Genomic DNA, 21,020 nt, shown 5'->3' on the forward strand with positions numbered 1-21,020 from the left:
TATTTTGTTAATGTGGTACGGCGTGGGGTATGTACCCGTTTGCAATAAGCGCAGCGAGACTGCCTGAGACCTGTTTAGTTTTGAGTGTGGCAATGGCAATTGCCTGCGTCCTAGATGGTAATGTTTGGTAATCTCATTATAAGTTATGAAATGATCTCTATATTCCCCGGACTGATGGTGAACGGCTCGGTTACGGCTGTCACGGTTAGCAATTCCTCGCGCCAAGTCATGCGCAACCTCGTTGAGGTTTACCTGAGTCTCGTCCACTTTCCCCATATGCGCAGGAAACTATGGGATTTCTGTTCTCCTAATCCTAATGTTTTCAAAGAGTTTAGCTGCACCTCCAGCTACTTAGCCTTTATCAAAACTTTTTATAGCGGCTTTTGAATCACTGTAAATGAAGGCCCACTTATTACTCCTGATGGCTAGAGCAATTGCCCCTTGTTCCGCCACCATGGGTTCCTTGGTAAAAATAGTGATAGCACCTTGCACCTTTCCTTGAGAATTTGATACAATGACCGTATAGACTCCTTTATCTTTCACCCAGGCAGCATCAACTATAGCTGCCAGTTGGTTCTGCTGTTCTATCTCCTGCAAGAGTGCTTTAGCTCTTGGCTTTCTCCTTTTGACATTATATTCTGGATGCGTGTTTCTGGGGAGAGGGTTGGTTCTGATCCTATCCCTAACTTCAGTATTTAATTCCACTTCAGCCTCTATTGGGCTCCTTGATCTATTAGGTTCTTCACCTATTGTCTGTTATATCTTTCTGCCAGCTCGTGTTTTTTTTTTTTTTTTCAATCTTTCGTGTTGCGCTAGCTGTTGGGCCTCCGCAATTTCTTCCATTGTGTTGTGGACTCCTAGAATCATGAGCTTGTCAGTTGCAGCGGTACTCGGTATCCCTAAGGCTATTTTAACAAGTTTCCTAATCATGACATTGAGTTTGTTAAGTTCTGCCTGTTTCCATTTGAATAATCCGGCCACGTAAGTGAAGCGGCAGAAAGCAAAAGGCGATGACTAGTAAGATAAGATAATTCGTCACGCGACTGAAATATGGCATTGCGTCCATCCACGATTGCACGCATGTTCTCAACCAGCCACCTAGCAGCCGTGCATTACACTTCACCATGGAGCAACGAGAAGCTTTCTTTCTCCATTTACTCCATCCATGCACTGCGCTCACGACTGGTCGTGGCTGCGCTTCGGCTATAGTGTACTAGAATACGGTTGAGTGGGACGAGCGGCTGGGGCGGCGGATGCTTTGCAGTGAGGCGCCCAACGTGGGAAAACTACTGTGGCGGCGCTGCGATAGAAGTGGATTGGGCCGCATCAAGGTCGGGCCGTTGGAAACTGTTGGCGATACTGCTCGGCAGGGTCATTCGTACTACTACGCACGCTGGTATTACTACGCGCGATGGTACTACTACGCCCGCAGACCGCTCAAATGGTGTTCATAATTTCATATGACATGTATTTATGCCTTAAGAATAAATTCCTTTTATTCTCTTCTTTATATAATTTTTTAAATGCCACTCGGTGATTTTTTTTCGGTCTCGGGCCGGGTTCGGGCCGGTTTCGAGCCGGGCTCGGGCCGGGCTCGGGCCTAAGGCAAAGGGGTGGCGGGCCGGGCCAGGCGGGTAACGTAGATTATTTTCGGGCCCTGGCCGGGCCCGGGTCTCGCCATAAAACTTTTGGTCGGGCTCGGGCGGGCAGCCCAACGTAAAAACGGGCCCGGGCCGGGCTGAAAAAACCGGCCCGTGCAGTGCTCTACTGTCTACGTCAGTGTACGCTGCGCCGGCGCAAGGACGCACGCGTTTCTGCATAGATTACCGCAAGCTAAACGCAGTGACGGTCCCCGACTGTCAACCCATCACTCGCATGGACGACATTCTTGACTCTCTCGGGAAATCGACGTACTTCTCGACGTTAGACATAACGTCAGGTTACTGGCACGTGAGGATGCATCCGGAAGACATCCCGAAAACGGCCTTTGTCACACGTGCCGGTCACTACGAATGGCTTGTCATGCCTTTTGGTCTCCGGAACGCTCCTGCCACTTTTGAACGGGCTGTCAAGTCCATCTTGACTAAACGCCACTTGACGCACGTCACGAACTACTTCGATGACATTCTACTCTATTCTGACACGTTCCCAGACCATTTGAAGCATCTAGATGCCGTTCTAAACGCTTTTCGAAGCGAATTCGTTAAACTGAAATGAAAGAAATGTCAGTTCGCACAAACTTCCATTGAGTACCTGGGACACAGGGTTTCAAATGGCACAGTCACTCCGAAACAAAGCAACGGTGAGGCAATCCTGCGGTTTCCCACGCCATCACGCCCTAAGGAGTTACAGCGTTTTCTCGGCACCGTCAATGTTAACCATCGGTACATCGCCCGCTCCACTGAAATTGCTCATCCGCTGACACGCCTACTCAGCAATGACACCACCTGGAATTGGAACCGTGACTGTGAACTGGCTTTCACTCAGCTTAAAAATTTGTAACGTAAGAACCCATCCTTGCCATCTACGATGCCACCAAGCCTTGTGTGCTCTACTGCGATGCGTCCAACAAAGGAATCGGCGCCGTCTTGAAGCAGGCTGATGATGAAGGTCGAGAGCATCCAGTTGCATATCATTCACGCAAGCTGCTAAAGCATGAAAAGAATTACGCCATCACAGAACTTGAATGTTTAGCAATTATTGATGCCATCGATAAGTGGCATTGTTATCTACATGGAAAACCTTTCACTGTGATCACCGATCACGCGGCTTTGCAATGGCTTAAGAACATCAAAAATCATCGAGGCCGTCTGTTCCGATGGTCCTTAAAGCTCTCCATGTACGACGTAAACATCAAGCACCACAAGGGCATTAACAACATCGAAGCCGATGCACTGTCTAGAAACCCTATTATTCAGCTCCTATCTGCTGAACAACTGCGAGAGCACCACCATGACAAACCACCTTGCAAGCATACCATTGAGAATGGAATGACAATAGCTGACACGCAGAGGGATACGAAAAGTCTACATTCCTTTTGCACTCCGGTCTTCTCTTCTTCGGAAGGCTCATGACGCTTTCGGTCATGTCGGAGTAAAGAAGACATTGCGACTTCTCTCTCCATAATATTATTGGCCTGACATCGTCACCGACGTTTCGGAATATGTTCGACACTGCGATACTTGCCAGCGCTGCAAGAAGACGAAAACCAAACGTTTTTGTTTCTTAGAGTCATCACCACCCGCGGAGCAACCATTTGATCTTCTGGCCATGGACACTATCGGAGGTTTTGCCGACTACGGGTCCTCCAAAAGATTCATTCACTTGGCCGTTGACCACGCCACCCGTTATGTCTGGCCTTTTGCACATAGAAATGAGACCTGCGACCCCTAAATTACCTGCCTGAATAGTATTTTCATGGCTGGAAAGCATCGGAAGTTCCTTTCCTACCGCGTCACAGGATTCACCGCTGGCAAATTCAAGCAATTCCTCAAACACAACAATATTCATCAGCTTTATACAAGCTCACAACGCCCACAGTGTATGGCTTAAATGATTGCACTAATCAGTCCATAATCACTCGCCTCCGCTTCAAGCTGAACGACGAAACTCGAAAACCATGGACGCGTCTCCTCTCTGACGTTGTCGACGAGTACAACAAAACACCCCACGAGGTCACGGGCTACCCACCCTACTTCCTTATGTATGGAACACCATCTTACCCCCAGCTCCTCTCCAACGTTACCGAGAGCCTGCAGGAAGCTCGCGCAAACGCGGTCGGCAATTCCTTGGCATATCACGAGAAAAACAAGCTCATATATGACAAGAAATTTCTTCCCTCAGAGCTTCAACTGGAGGAATGTGTTCTATACGAGATACCCTGGCACCCCAACCGCGGTAAACTCAGTGCAATAATGGAAGGACCGTATACGATCATACGCAAAATCTCTGCTGTAAATTACGAGATCGACCGCAGCCTGGCCCCACTCGGTCGCCAGACTGAAATTGTTCATGTGGAGAGATTAAGACGATATCGTCCACCCCTACACCTACGACTCTCTCGGGGGGAGGGAGAAGTGTGTGACAAACCGCACAAGGACGGTGCGGTGCAGTAGCGGTGAAGGAGAAAGACGACGTTCCAAATAAACAGAGCTCCGCATAGCCGCCATGTCTCCTGCGTTACATATGTATACATAACCTTTAATAACAGTTGCACTTAAGAAGCTTCGTGTGACCTGGAAGAATTGTTCACTGAACTGATGTCCTTAAATGAGTATTTACAAGCCCTCATAGTAGGAGACAGTTCAATTTCACAGTCTGAGTCCCCTCGTACCACCCTCTCGTCCTTTCTTCCTTTCTTTTTTCCCTCGTTTATTTTTTATTAGTCTGAGTCCCAGTATTAGCGCAGCTGCGCATGACTTCTACTGATTCTGATGTCGAGTGAATCCGGCTTGGCCTCATTTTGGTTACTGAGTGAATTATATATATATTTATTACCTCCGCATGCAAGTCGCGATGTTTCCATCCCTAATAAATGTTGTAAATAAATAGAAGAGTTCTTTTTCCATGAGTCTTTAGCATTGCCTACAGGAAAGAGAAGCAATACTGACACACATATAATTACGTGCACTTCTCACCCCGTTGATAAAAGACTCTCCCGAAGGGGTCACTGAAGTCTGCAGGTATATTTAAGGTCAAAAAAGCACTCAAAAAAATTTGAAGTGATGTGAACGTACAGCAACATATTCGTTCTCTAAGCGTAGGCTATCCATACCATTAGAAACCACTGTTAGTTGGCTACCTCCTTCTCTTTAAAAAATATAATAAAGTTTGTCCTGTGTATATATTTAAACATATTGTGGCTGTGAACGGTGTTCATCGTGAAAGTTAAAGAAAATGTTGAAGTGAAAAAATAAGGATGAGGTGGCGGCTGCTGGTGCTTCTAATGGGCTTTTGCTCCTATGGTTAGAATTTGCAGAAATAAAGCGAAAGTATGAATTAAAAGCCGTGCATGTCCGCGCCAACAATGATACAGTAAGTTTTTCGCCACAGTAGAATATTAAATGAGAAAAAGGTAGATCAAGGCAACTCAAAAGAAACCTGACATGATGTGGGTAACAGAGATCTGGTAATGACACTTCAGGCGGGGGGGGGGGGGGGGGGAGTAAGGGGGGGGGGGCGTACGCTTCGTCATCGCTGGGTGGGGGACGCTCTGCTCACCCCCTCCGGAAAACTTCGGCGGGAGCTCAAGCCCCGGAGTCTCCCCCCCTCCCCCCCCCCCCCGTAGTCAGCGCCTATGAACGTTGGAAAGTACACAGTCGTACAAGACAAGTAATATATTAAATAACTATAATAATAGTAACTGCAACATATATTTCATAGTTGTATTCTTCTTTCTGGAGTTTTACGTGCCAAAACCAGTTCAGATTATCAGGCACACCGTAGTGGAGGGCTCCGGAATAGTTTTGACGACCTGAGGTTTTTTAACGTGCACTACAACGCAAGCACACGGGCGTTTTTGCATTTCGCCTTTATCGAAATACGGCCGCCGCGGCCGGGATTCAATCCCACGATCTCGTGCTCAGCGGCGCAATGCCTTAGCTAACTGAGCCACCGCGGCGGGTAAGAGAAGTGTCACACGCATAGAAGAAATTTAGTCATACCAAAGAAGCCATTTCAAATCATGCGCCATTCTATTAGAAGTTATGTATGGTTAAGAGACGCCTATAAGCCGACACCAAGTGTACGTCATTTAGGTTGTGCTTGAGTGTTTATTACTCAGAACTGGCTTCGGCTTCATAGCACTAGTTTGCAGCCCAAATAAACAAAGCTATCTGACCCGACGCACCAAGAAACCCGAGCATCGATCCCAATAAATGTCTTTCAATAAAAACTTTAGGCGACATTAATGTTGCCTTTAAGTGTCTTTAATGGCGCTAGTCCCTAGACCTTAGGTTAACGCACGTCCTTCTTCTACAACACCCAGAGGAGCAACTGACGACGTGTCGTAACGCTCCCGCGGAGTGCTCGTTAAAGCACGCATAATGAATGGCTCATACCCCCTGTGAACGTGGCCTCCCCATTACGACGACAGAAGAGAAGTGACATTCTACGCTGGAATGATGAGCGGCAACGGGGCCAGCTGTGGAAGAAGACGGCGACGACGAATGCGTGAGCATTGGCACGAGCGCGTTCGCGCGGTTGCGCTGAGGGGCGCCCACCAGCCCCCTGTGGAAGAAGTCGATGACGCTCGAGCCATTGCTGATGATGACAGTTAATCATCATAATGATTTGAAAGATCTGACATGTAATTGGCCCCTTCCTTAACTAAACTTATGCTCCCATATCATATCTATCATATACAACTCTTAACTTGAACCATTACCACCTTTTAGATGGGTTTTTATTATTCTCATGGTTTCGGAGACACCTCAACTTCCGGTTGCCTGAGGCCTACTTCCGGTTTGCTTTTTCATAAACGTAATGTCGCTAATTGCTAGTGCCATAAAAGACAGACGTCCATGTATATCAACTGCACACGCGTCACTTACGCTCGCCTTCGTGTAGCAGCGGTACGTTGCCCGTAATGCGTCATTTGACTCATTGCGACGCTAAAGCATACAGACCAGAGGTGAAGCAATCGGTGAAAGTGGAAAACAAGCAATAGCTGAGGCAAATTGTACGTGCCTTCAGTGTCCTAGTTGGCCGTAAGAAGGCTGTTATTAATAAGACGGACCATAATTTACTTCACTCTAATGTCTGACGGTGCAGTATAGAGATATTTGTTTGTCCTAGTATTTTATTCGATCACCATAAAGCGTTATTCTACGGTAGTGTTCGTACAGAATAAACACAGATAAGTTTCTCTTGCCATATTGAAGTGAATATGATATCTGCGGTTGGATGTTTTACATCTTTGCTCCCGAGCTTCTAAAACAAGCAAACATTTAGGGGGTGGAAGGTGAAACCATCAATATTACAATTCCTATAGCCTATGGGATACTTGTCTCCCCTAAACCGTTCCCAAGGCATGATCGTCTAGTGGTTTTCATTTGGCCTCTTATATATTCATTTGCGTTCATTTCAAAGCCACTGTACCATTTTACAGGTTTTTGAGAAGCACCCCTACGGCGTCGCCATACTCGACACTGACAGCGATGGAGATCTCGATTGTCTGACCGCCATCCGAACAAAATTTGATAAGGATGGACCGACTGCTGATTATGTCTGGGTTCTAAAGGGTCTGAAGGGCCATGTGAAGTGAGTTATGAACGTTTAAACAAAGAAGACTGAGTGATCGCCCGAGCAGACAATTGACAAAAGGCCGACCACTAAAAACGTCGATCCCTTACCATGAGTGCTGTGCAATACGCCTTCAGCGGCTTACTGACCACAACGCTGCAGCATCTATATATGTAGAACTTACTGGAAACAATATAACAGATGAAATGCGCTTGAAAATCGTGAGTTAGATGAATTTATATGGACGCCTAAAGAATGAAATAGATTAAAATGAATTAAATAGATTACACAATTACAAGATCGTAGCACCGAATGAACTTGAGCCTACTGTATTGTAGAGTTATCTATCACGTCTGCAATGAGGTCAACCAATCTTAATCACTGTATAAGTTTGCTGAGGCTTTTTTTTTTCTTTTATGAACAATTCTAGCATAACAGCTTTTTGTGGATGCCGGCCCTCGTCAGCACACTCGTAGATCCATTGTATAACATAGCTGTGGTGGTACCTAGCCCAATACCGGGAAGAAGAAATTCTTCAACGGCGAAGCTTTCTTATTGATAAACAGAAAATGGGGGAAACACTAATAAGTTGTTGCGTAGGGAATTAGTACCCAACGTTTCAGGGGTCACTGTCTGAAATTAACAAGACTCGTTGATTGTCCAACGTAGTCCGCACGCCAGCGACGACCGGCCCTGTCAAGTGTTCTGCGCTTCGCGCTTTGGAAGTTCACCGTTTTATATCCAAACTTCGCCTTAACTCGACCAACGCCGAGAACGCAGCGGCGAATGGGCAGGTAGCATATGCACTCCTTCAAAATGGGTGGATGTGCGCGCTGTGTTATATATAATGTGTTTTACCTACCATCATGCTGTGCGCCAGCGCCGATGTTGCTGCTTCCACCGCCGCATTCCCGCAGCGCTATTCGCGTTCTGCTGAGCGCAAACATTGCTGTTAAAATTATCTTTGAGGTAGCACACTGGGGAAAGCAAATGTTGGAGCACAGTACGAGATAGATCATGTTCTATATCAACGTTCGTGCCGCCGGGACGCGCCGATGGGCGCCGTTTACGACAGACTTGCCGGCGCAGACACCAAATCGGACTATAAATGAACCTTTAGATTTGAGTAAAGTAACTCGATCCAAGTTGTCTCGTGTAACAAAGTTGTGGCTCGCAGCAGAAATTCACTGGTTGACCGGCGAGTCTTCAGTAATAATCATCAAAGTTCACGAAATTTTTGGTATTTAGGAAATACAGGACCGAATGCGCCAACACATAAATCATAACGATATTTTCAAAGCTGCGCTACATCACCGTCACTAACTATCAAAATTATATATATATATATTTAAACTAGCTTTACCGCAGTTCTATTCCAAAAGTTTTAACTTCCACCGCATCTTTGGGTCTGCGTTCTTTCTCAAATATTGCTAGGCAAAGTTTCCAGTGAATAATGTGCCTGATCTGGTGAATAGCTTCAATTTAGCAATTTTATCATATGATGTTTACTAGCATTAACAACAACAAATTTATTTCGTACATATGATATAGAGAAATTAGTTATTTTATGATCATGACCGCAATTACAATGTCCGCCACTACTGTTAGTAATTATCGAATTATCATATTGTGCTGAGCATTATGTGTCGAACTCAGTATTTTTAGTTGACATTGACAAACCTTGTTGATACATTGAATACTTTATTTCTCGGATACATTATTGCCGCTAGCAATAGCCTATACATCTAGCCGTTTCACTTATAACATTACATGTTCCTTCCGCCACCTTACGGGCTTCCGCAGAACTGATTTGCCACGTTCAGTTATAGTGGACTATAGAAGATGGGGGAGGACTTATGGCTGCGGCACTTGATGTCGAAAGCCACGAAATGACGCCACCAGGGCATGGGCTGTTGCGTCATTCACCACTTCCCATGCGCTACGAGGCTTTGCATATATTGCGCTTAAGAATCTGCTTTTTATTCGCTAACACGTCAATGCTAACACGTCCCTGCATCGACGGCATCCTGGCCGCGCCAGGGTCCGTTAGATAGCTTCTTGGAAATGCAAAGATAACGACTGAGGAATGCTCGTGCAATTGTGACAATTACGTGTCACACGTGAAAAAAATAATTTATTCATCAAAACCTGCTCCTTCGTACGCAGATATCACAAACAATACGTGAATATTTTGTAAAGAAACTGGCTACTTCATTTCTAAAAATCACAGGATCAACAATATATTTGATATAGCTCGAGTAATAAGTCAATAAATATTTACCTAATTACTCAATAACTCAGTTAAGTAATGCAACCAACAGTACAATTATTTTCAAATTATTAATGAAATAACTATTTCATAAGCATACGCAAGCAAGTTTTAAGCATACGCATAAGCAAGTTTTAAATACTTTAGGTATTTCAAAGATGGATAATTAAAATTATTTCAACAATTAGGTAATTCATTAGACGCATTCAGCTCTTTATGTTGCGGTGACAACCACTGTGTATAATTCAAGCTGGAATACCTTAGGGAAAATCAAGCATTTATTTATTTTAGCTCAGTGTCCTCTAGGCTTTCATTTTTCGTTGAATTCGCCCTTACGCTGCTATATGCTAGCCTCTTGGTTAGCTGAGACGCTAGAGCGACCGCCACGGAAAGGCGTTATTCCCTGGTTCGAATTCCGCACCAGAACAAATGTTCCTTCAAATGAGAGGTTTTCTTTCAGAAACCCGTATGGCTTTCCATTGTAGGTTCTTGCTACAGTCTGGGTCAATTACAATTTTTTCTCTTTCACAATGTTATATAAGTTGTTCCTTTTTATGTTTAGCTACAACTTTTTTTTTCTGTGGTGAGCACAACATAATGAAAAGTGTAGATTAACAATTTGTTCGAACAGCAGGACTCTCTGGCATGCAGGGTGATAATTTTCAAGTTTTATGGAATTTTATAATATAGCCTGGGGCAGATACCATTATTCCTGTCCTTAAGCTGGATGACTCGAAGAGGCGGACATTACTAGCCCGAGAAATCAACACACATATTCAACTAATTAAAAAGGTTCAAGGATTAACTTCTTAATTATTTACTTTGCGGCCCATATTTCAATTTACAAGTTATAGCCGATGAGCTTGCAGGACGCAACCACTTTAAATAAGTTTCCAGGATGACACCAGTTTCGAGACATTATTTCCCAAGTTTTGGAACAAAATACATGAGCGTTCCAGTTACTTTTGTACTTCAATGCATAAAAGATCATCTTGTTAGAGAATTAAATGAAACAACAGTGCATTTTAGGACATGTTTGATGGCGCAGGTCTCCAAGCTTATCGACCCATTAGCTTGCTTTCAGTACTGTATAAAATATTCACCAATATAATTTCGAATAGAATCAGGGCAACACTTGACTTGAATCAACCAAGAGAACAGGCTGGCTTCACCAAGGGATACTCTACAATGGTTCACTTACACTTAATCATTCAGGTAATCGAGAAATATCCGGAGCACAATAAACCCCTCTATATGGCTTTTATAGATTATGAAAAGGCATTTGATTCAGTAGAGATGCCAGCAGTCAAAGAAGCACTGCGTAATCAGAGTACAGCTAGGAGGCACACGTGAATATCTTCGTAACTGTCTACAGATTCCACAGCTACATTGGTTCTCCAAAAGAAAAGAAGAAAATTACCTACCAATAAAGGGGTCAGGCAAGGAGACACACTTCTCTCCCATGCTATTCAGTGCATGCTAAGAAGAAGTATTCAAGCTACTAGACTGGGAAGTCTTAGGAGTGAGGATCAATGGCGAATATCTCGGCAACCTTTGGTTAGCAGATCACATTGTCTTGTTGAGCAACACTGAAGACGAATTACAACAAATGATTCAGGACCTTAACCGAGAAAGCGTAAGAGTGGCGTTGAAGATTAATATGTAGAAGACAAAGATAATGTTCAGCGGCCTGTCAAGAAAGCAAGAATTCAGAATCACCATTCAGAATCACCAGAGTACGTTTATCTAGGTCAATTACTCACAGGGGACCCTGATCATGAGAAAGAAATTTACAGAAGAATAAAAATGGGTTAGAGTGCATTCGGCAGGGATTGCCAAATCCTGACTGGGAGCTTACCACTGTCGCTGAAAAGAAAAGCGTACAATCATTGCGTTCTACCGGGCTAACATATGGAGCAGAAACTTGGAGGTTAACAAAGAAGGTCGAGAACTAGTTATGGGCCGCACACAGAGCGACGGAACAAAAATGTTACGATTAACTTTAACAGGCAGGAAGAGAGCGGTGTGGATCAGAGAGCAAACGGGCATAGCGGATATTCCAGTCGACATTAAGAGAAAGAATTGGAGCTGGGCAGCCATGTAATGCGTAGGATGGATAACCGGTGAACCATTAGTGTTACAGAATGGATACCAAGAGAAGGGAAGCGCAGTCGAGGACGGCAGAAAACTAGAGTAAATAACCAGTGGGCTATTACAGTTACATAATAGGTGCCAATAGAAGGGAAGTGCAGTCGATGACAGCAGAAAACTAGGTGGGGTGATGAAATAAGAAAATTTGCAGATGGAAATTGTATTCAGGTGGCACAATACAGGGGTAATTGGAGATCGCAGGGAGAGGCCTTCGTCTTGTAGTGGACATAATACCAGGCTGATTATGATGATCTCCAAACTGATTTCATTCTGAAAATTAATTCCAAATGGAATCGTCATAGCAAACTCATCGACTACAATTCGTAAATTGTAAATCCAATTTACCAATTATTTAAAGGTAATTAATTAAAAATAATTACAAAATTTTGTTCATTAGCTGAATATGTGTTTACATTTCCCGAACAAGTAATGTCCACCTCAATAAATAATCCAGGTCAAGATCTAGAATTATGGTGTCTGCAACAGGCTATCTTTAAAATTCAATAAAACATGATCACCCTGTATATTGTGACAATGCACTCACTAGAATCAAAGGTGGCAGCAATTCTAAATTACAAATCACTCAATTGTAGAATGAGAAGCATGGCAGACGTAACCATACTTTTTCCACCGGAAATTACTGATGAAAGCTAATGATGAATTGGTGGAAAACATCAAATGTATCAACAACCGATAACATCCACCGCTTTATTTAAATGATGAAAACCACAACAGGAAACTGGTCTTGCTTTTTTTCAATCGATTTCTGAAGTGCTCACGTTTTCTAATGACCATTTCAGAAAGAACATCACCTTTCACTTCCAGGAAGGAGACGCACCCGACAAGGCATTCTTCACTGTGGACGATGGTAACAATAAAATACATCACTTGAATGCGTGTGGAAGTAATACAACTGCACGCGAAACATATTGCATAATGGAACGGCACTGTTCTGTGCATTATTCTGTGATGATATACCTGCGGTTAACGTTCGTTACTGGGGTGCACACAACAAGTTACCACCTTAGCAGGAACACAGAAGCTGTCAGCAAGCGCATAAAGTTAGTGGAGCTTGTAGAAAGTGGTATTTGGGTAGGGAATGTATGGAAATGCAATCATAGCTTAGAAAATTAGTGAAAGGTAAATAAAAATAAACAAGAATCAATATCGTCTAGATAAAGAATAAAAGGCACTTCTGGAAAATATGTCGAGAGTTAACTTTGAACAAAAGTCAGCTTTCAAAGTATCGTAACATATTGCAGAAGCTACACAGGGGCTTGCTTTTGTAATACCTTTAAAAACCAATACGGCAAATATAAAAAAGACATTGAGCACATGCCTACCACAAGCATTCTATGGTCACGAATTCAGAATTGTCGTGCGAGGTTGACGTACTTCGAAAAGAAGTGGTTGAAATGCGCAAAAGCCTAGAGATGTTCAACTCCCTGTACGAAAAAAATGAAAGAAGATCAGGAAGCGCTAGCATTGGACAACAAAGCTATAAAGCAAGAAAATGAGCACTTAGCCAAAAGTCTCGCAGATTTGGAGCAGTATTCTCGAATCAATAAGATCGAGATTAAGGGCATACCGTGCACGTAAGAGGAGGACTGCAATGCCATTTTGCAGAAAATAGGAGACAAGATTGGGTGTCCAGTGACCCCTGCAGGTATTGACGTCATTCACCGTGTACCCGCCAAGAAAGACAAAAACATAATAGCCCGATTTTGCCTGAGAACAAAGAAGGCTGATTTTATCAGCAAAGCTAGAAAGGCTAGGTTAACTACGGCAGACCTTGATCTCTCTCAGACCCCAGCCACTCCAGTTTTAATCAATGAACACTTGACGGCCGACAATAAGCACCTTTTTGCCCAGGCATTGGCTCTGAAGAGAGAAAAAAAATTGAAACTTCTTTGGAGCGATGGTTGTCGCATCAAGTCGAGATAAACGGTGGTTAACCGGGTCTGTGTCCTTGGAAGCGCAAGGGACCTGTCTAAAATTGGTAATTGGGTCTAACCATGTTTCACTTGGCTTGATAATGGGTTATGTTCCATCCGAAATAAAACCATTACGGTCAGTTAAAAAGCCGGAATTGACGTTTTTTCATCAATATGTTTGATCACTTCCAAATGAAATAGACGACGTGACCTTGCTAATTGACACTTTCGGAGTACCATTTACAGCAATAATGCTAACTGAAACTTGGTTGACGCCCACATCGCACATGTTTCAGCCTCCTGGCTATCAATAGTTTTTCCGAAGTCGTCATGATAAGCGTGGAGGTGGTGTCGCGCTTTTGCTCAGGGACGATAATGTGGCTAAGCCCGTAGATGAATTCACTGATATAACTTCCTACTACGAGGTGTTAACAATGCAGAGTCATAATAATATGTTTTCCGTTGTGTAAAGACCACCATCAGGTGGCGCAACCCGATTTCTTGTGTTTCTTGAAAAACTTTTCAGTTATACATTAGAAGAGAAAATCAATCTAATCTTAGGCGGTGGCGTCAATGTAAACATGCTTTCGTCTTCCCCACTACAAAAGGATTTACAGTCTCTCATCACAACTTATGGTTTTTCCAACTCAATATCTACACTGCAACGCCCGTGACTATTGAAGGCGCATCCCTATTAGATGTATTCATTTCAAACATTAATACTGATTCATTAGAGGCCGACGTGGTGTACACTGACATTAGTTATCATGTGGGTATTATATTACTCGTAAATACAATTCACTGCCTGGGTAGAAACTAAAAAAACAGTCTTTAATCAGTCCATTACCTAAACAAATATTGAAGCATTTAATCAAGCTATTACTCGTGAAGCTTGGAACAGCGTTTACCGGGCAGAAGATAGTGACTCTGCGCATACTGCTTTTATGACCACTTTCAAAGCTTTTTACCATGAACACTTCCCTATGAAAAAAAATGACACGGCCATCCAAAGCACGAAAACCTTGGCTAACACCTGAGCTCCTTGGTATGGTTAAGCACAAACATGCCCTGTATGCTCGATTTGTGAAATCGAGAGATCCATCCCTGCTCAAGGATTATAAGAAATATAGAAATAGTCTCACAAATCAGCTTAGGGCTGCTAAGGATGCTTATTTCGTGGGAAGTTTTAGTGACCCAGCCAATCAAAAAAGTGATGTAATCTGGCGCAAATCAAATGCTTTGTTAAAGCCTAATTTTATTTCAGCTATTCCAGATGTTTTCTGCCATAACGGGCAGAAACTTTCCGGAAATGCTATACCAAACGCGTTTAATGAAATATTCCCATTATAAATGGCGCTGATGGCCTCAACAGCTAAGCTCAGTTCGTGCCTGTACGCGCGTTTAGTAACAATTTATTTATTTCCCCAACTAGCCCCTCTGAAGTCTTTTCTTGCTTCAGTGATTTAAGTAACAGCCGGTCCCTGGATGCCGATGGTATCCAGATTCGCCCTATAAAGTATGTGCTTGATATTATATACCCTGTTCTTACCCATATTTATAACGTAATATTATCTACCGGCATATTTCCTAAACAAATACAGACTTCACGTGTTGTTGCAGTCTTCAAGCACGGTGATAAGGGGGCACTAAACAACTATCGACCTATTTCGATAATTCCAGTGTTTTCGAAAGGTATTGAGAAATTAATGCATATCAGATTGCTATCATTTTTTTAATCACCACAATTTGTTTCAAGATTTTCAACATGGGTTTAGGAAGCATCGCTCTACCGAAACAGCCCTCTTGACTCAAAAATAAATAATTATAGGTGCATTCAGTCGTAATCAAATGGAATTAGGCATATACGCCGATTTTTCCAAGGCATTTGACCTAATTGATCATACCATCCTTCTTACCAAATTAGAGAACTATGGTGTGCGTGCGTGGAACAGCGCATGCGCTTCTAGAATCCTATCTTTCAAATAGGGCACAATTCGTAGGTACAAACAATGAAACATCTGCAAGGAAGCCGGTAGTTGTTGGTGTGCCACAGGGAAGCATTCTAGGGCCGCTCTTATTTTTGATTTACATAAATGACATTGTGCACTGCACAGACAACGCAACATTCGTCTCGTATGCTGATGACACGACAGTTTTTATCACAGGGAATTTGGAAACAGAGATAGAAGCGATGGCTAACAAAACGCTATCTGACCTAGATGCCTGGGCCTCAGTGAATACTTTAAAAATAAACCCTTCAAAAACACAAGTTATTTTGTACATGCCTAAAGAAAAAACGCTGACAAAGCACCTGAATTTATTTCTGGGCTCTCAGCAGGTAGAGATGGTGGATTCTGTTAAAACCCTTGGAGTACATTTCTCAAAGCACCTTACATGGAATATACATGTTGAAAACCTCCATTCAAAGATGTCATCTGCCATTGGTGTCCTTGCACGTATGCGATGTATTCTTCCTACAAAAGTGAAGATTATCATCTACAATGCATTAGTGTCCTCTCTGTTGCAGTACTGCAGCATAGTGTGGTGTACTGCTGGTGTAACAAATTTGCGCAAGCTCTATTTGCTGCAGAAAAGAGCCATACGACATATTGCTGCTGTGCATTATGCTTCTTCTACAAAACTTCTTTTAGCAAAGTTCGAAATTCTTCCAGGTGTTCTGTTTATATAATTATAGGCTGATGTTGTGTTATAAAGATTTTGCTAAGTATGGTACCGATACCATAATTAATCTTGCTAAGTTAAAAGTAAACAAAAGTGTTCGTCTAACCAGGCACAAAGAAATGTGGACTGTACCGACCCCTAGAACTACTTATGATGAACAATCTTTGTCCTACAAGCTACCTTCCCTGTTAAACTTATTAAACCATGAAGATTTCGATCCTTCGTGCAATCAAGATTGCCTCATTAAACACTCGGCCAATCCATTTGTTTTCAGGAACATTTTCAGGAACAGTACATCCTTTCGAATGTTTTGTCCCTCTTCTTGTCGATCGCTGCTTTTTATGTTCATGCGATTTCAAGCCTATGAAAATGAGCTCTAGTGTTCCGCGCTTTGTTACAAAATTTTGTATTACACGATGTTATGTAATATTCGACGATTTATGTGAACTCTTCGTGCATGACTGACTGTCATCCTACTGTTTTGCCAACTGTACCGGGGTCGGGACCTCGTCAAGCTGTTCAAGCTTTTAGTCCCGTACTCCTCCTATCCAAAGGAAATAAAAGTTGATTTATTGATTGATTGAAGTTATAGTAAGTCTAAGTCAATCGCAATTAGGCAGTCATATCGTTTTAAAAACTTAATATCTCGAGCTCATTGAATATCTCTAGCTTGCTGTCACATGAAAAAGAATTCTTATACTAGATGCAAATAAACGCTAAAAGGGCAGATGACATATTCTACTTTGAAATATTTTCGTTTCAAGCGGAACTATTCGTTAAAAGAATTTTAGAGGTGCGAATGATAGCCCCGATCCCAAACATGTTGCAGCAGATTAATTGCTTAAGAGACAAGCAAGTGTTGGAACATAGTCACTTAGGCTATAATGTGTGCATGTATAACACAATGTATAATTATATTGCTAAACTATCACTCCAATAGTGAACACGAGCGCAATATAGCACTGATGCGGACTTACCATTGCTGTGCGACATCCCTTTTAAAACTTATTTATACTGTGCAGAACAGGTGCAGAACTGTACCTGCTGCATTAGAACAAAATGCAAATACCATCGAGCTAGTTGAAACCTGCAAGAGGTGTTGCAAACTTTTGACCTAGTAGACCACAAATCTTCACCTAATAATACTTCGCAGTACATTATGTATGTGTTCTCGAGGAGGGATATGCGTAACATGCACACACGCATTTACACATACGGCAGGCATGGCTAACATGCAGCTTGACACGAAGTTTGCACATTAGTGAACTATACTATGGTGAACCATGTTTATCGGTGTGACCATGTCGAGAAATTATGTTATTAGATTTGCGATACTCAGAATTGGAGGAATCTTATTTTTTGTCAATTTTTATGTATGTCAAATATTACAAGTGATTCCAAGTCCTACAGTAATCATAGGCACAAAACTGTTAAATAAGACAGGTAAAGCCTACACGTTAACATCAATCGCCAATTGTTGCATTAGTTCGGAAACGAAATCTGAAAATGTTTTGCACTAGTAACACTCCTCACGCCAAAAACAAAATGCGCATGTTAAGGTATAAAAAATTGCAGCAATGCACTCACAACTGACGTCGAGAGCCTCTGGAACAATGTTATGTGCTAGTGTTATATGCAAGCACATTCTGTTCAGGCCAAAAAAGTGCATATTCTTTTTCAAAGTTGTATTGCTATGAGTGGCCTCTTCACGCATTTCATATTTGAGTCGACTTCTCTAATTAGTAAATTATGAGACTTCAGTGAAATTATTCAGAATTGCCTGTTTTTGTTTGCTGCTGCTTATTTATGGGCTAAAAATTTTTCCATTGTATTTTCTTGCGGAAACTACGCTTGCCGCAATCTTATCACTTGTGTCGATTAAGGAAAGACGTACTATGTGCCTAAATATCTGCCATACTTTTACAGCTGATGGTCAAAAGGTGGAAACGAGAGCCATTTACGCAGACTACCAGACCTGCGCCGTGTTGGAGATGCCATATAACGGCTACCCACGTAAGGAAGTTGTATGTCATAGTAGAGAAGTACGGTCAACATAGGGACTGTTTCTTTTAAATTCAGAATGTCTGACTGCGATTCTAATATATATGTAAATAGCATATGTACTGCCCCAGCAAACTTCTCATAAACGCGAGAGCAGTGCTCTTAGAAGTGCATTTACGCAGGGCCAACCATATGGTCACCAATTTTAGAAAACTTAGCTTGAGTATGAATAAACACTGTATTCATTGCAAATATGTCTGTATATCATTGCGAAACCACACTTCGGCCACAGCTCGACAATGGACCTAGCCAGGGCAGTGAAGCTTTCGCTATCAACTAGGGTTAACCAAACCTAAACCACAACAATTTTTTTTTTTGCAGAGTGCATTTTATGGGCAACGGACGAAGTGAAAGACAATGTTCCAAGTAAATGTACCGAGCAATTCCGAAATAACTGCGACGTAGAATTTACGGCCTACGACAAGGAGTTATGCAGTCAAGTGTAATGGGGTGGACCGGGAGAAACCCCAGCAGGTTTAGGATGCTACGTAGTGCTTGTGTACTTGTATAGTCAGCCGAAAATAAAATGGTATAAAAAATCTCTGTATTTCATGCGTGTAGTTTTTATGTCGATTTTAAGCATGTTAACGCGAAACAACTTTCCTCGCTTTCCGGTGGATCGCTACTGCGGGCTGCTGCGTTGCACGATCGGTAACGAAGAATAAAAAATTGGGCCATCCTCATTGGTGACGTTGTAGTGGAAGTTACTGATTAGGTTCAAGAAAGTATTACTTTTAAATTGAACCTTCCTTTGCTATTCTTTCATTATTGTGGCAGTATATCTATATGTATTGTATGCCGATGCTGGCTGTGAGAAGCAGCAGGTCGACATCAGTCAAGCACAAGACTTCATAAAAATGTGGCTGCCAGGCGCGTCGACTGAGCACGAGGTCGCGGTATCGTATCCCGGCCGCGGCGGCCGTATTTCGATGGAGGCGCAATGCACAAACGCCGGTGTGCCTGCGTTGTATTGGACGTTAAAGAACTCCAGGTGGTCAAAATTGATCCGGAGCCCTCCACTACAGCGTGCTTCATAAGCAGAACTGGTTTTGGCAAGTAGACTCCCAGAAAGAAGAAGCCGTCGACTGTGTTAATGGCAGAATGTGGCGTTACACTGCAGCGGCTCAACCCGTTCAGCATCTGCTAAGAGCCTCTTCTGCGAGCCCTGCCTCAACCCCCTGTGCCGTCAGAAACACAGCTTTCGTAGGTGGCCCGCAGGACTGGGAATACGAGCAACAATCTGTATTAACCTATTTTAAGACCACTAAAGAAACTATGTATCATTATTTGTTGATTTTATAGTAGATCATGGCATGTTGCATCGCACTACCTTGGAAAATTTCCTCGATTTAAAATCATAGGGAATAATGGCATTGCCTACATATATCGCAACCTGCCAATAATACCATGCCAGTGGGTAATGCGGGACAATAAAGTGGCTAAAAGCGGCAGAGCCGGCTATTGAAAAATACCGGCGCTGCCAGTAGGCAAGGTGGGACACTACTATGGCAATAAGCGGCAGAGCCGGCTATCTGCCTGTATTGGCGCTGCCACTCGATGGCCGAAATAGGCCCTTTGGTGGCATGCCCGCACCAGGCCATTGCTGACGCCAGTAGCGCTGCCGGCTTCGTGCCTATACTTGCGCCGGTTTTTGCCGTGATATCGCCATGCTGGGGCCAGCCTGGTTTTGCTGACTGGGTAAGGCATAGCAAAAATGCTCTTAAGTTAAGTAGTGGTGACGACTGCATAACGGAGGTGTCAATAGCGTTAACCAGCAAAGAAATGCGCTTCATCGATGTGTATAGGGACTTATCTTTCAACCTCGTCTGGTGGGACTTAATGATGTACTGCAGTTTGTTAGTATTTTCTTTGGGCGGGGGGGGGGGGGGGTTGTTGCTTTGCGCATGCGTCAGTTCCCTTATTTATGCTAGCAAGAAACTTGCTGTCGTGAATCAGCGCTCATGTCCTGTAGTCCTTCCTTTTTGTTCAGTCTGTTTTATTTATGCTGTTAGGAAAGGTACAATTGCACCAGCTGCCCCAGAAGCTACAATTGTACTGGCACCTGTTCTCAGTAACCTCTACCTTACAGAATTAGACAGTCTTGGAAGAGAGACTCAGGGGAACCTTAGTCTCCAGAGCGTTCCGTTGTGTTCATGATTTGCTTTTGGTTCCTGACTGCATCACTCAGTGCTTTCAAAAAGAATGTGAGGGTGTTACAAGCACAACCTGTGAATATCATAGTCTCCTGGATGTGATCTTCTAAATGCCAATAGATAGGAATATCCGCTTTCTCGATCTAAAAATTGTGTTGTTTGACGATCACATCTGCTGGTGTTATCAACCTAGAGCTAGCAAGGTTATTTTATCGCACAGTTCTGCTCATTTAAGCTTATTAAAAGGGGCATAGCGAAAATGAGTTTGCGCAATGCTCTAACGAAATCGTGCCCTCATTTGATGGACCACCAGTTTTCAGCAAGAGTTAGTGCGTTTGACTGAGGCTGGGTTTCCAAACCATGTAATTGTGAAAATTTCCGAAGCCTTGTTCAGAGCAACGCCGTCAGGAGAGGATGGTTCCTCGACGACAGCTAGCGCAGAGTCAGGTAAAAAGAAAAATTTCGCCGTAATTCTATACATTCACCGCCTATCGCATAACCTGAAGGAGATAGGACGTCGTGGAAAGG

The 21,020-nt window shown here is 43.0% G+C and overlaps 1 protein-coding gene across 1 annotated transcript in view; it reads left to right on the plus strand.

The window, feature by feature from the left end:
• LOC119441791 (uncharacterized) overlaps positions 1-18,893 on the plus strand; it is a 98,787-nt gene extending 79,894 nt beyond the window's left edge. The window contains exons 2-5 of the mRNA XM_049661625.1: positions 7,109-7,260; positions 12,463-12,530; positions 18,205-18,291; positions 18,661-18,893. Coding sequence (XP_049517582.1) covers positions 7,109-7,260; positions 12,463-12,530; positions 18,205-18,291; positions 18,661-18,785 — 432 coding nt within the window. The 3' untranslated portion in view covers positions 18,786-18,893. The remainder of the gene's footprint in view (positions 1-7,108; positions 7,261-12,462; positions 12,531-18,204; positions 18,292-18,660) is intronic.
• The last annotated feature ends 2,127 nt before the right edge of the window (positions 18,894-21,020 follow it).

Source organism: Dermacentor silvarum, chromosome 2, assembly GCF_013339745.2.
Source record: "Dermacentor silvarum isolate Dsil-2018 chromosome 2, BIME_Dsil_1.4, whole genome shotgun sequence".
In the NCBI taxonomy this organism is placed as follows: Eukaryota; Metazoa; Arthropoda; class Arachnida; order Ixodida; family Ixodidae; genus Dermacentor; species Dermacentor silvarum.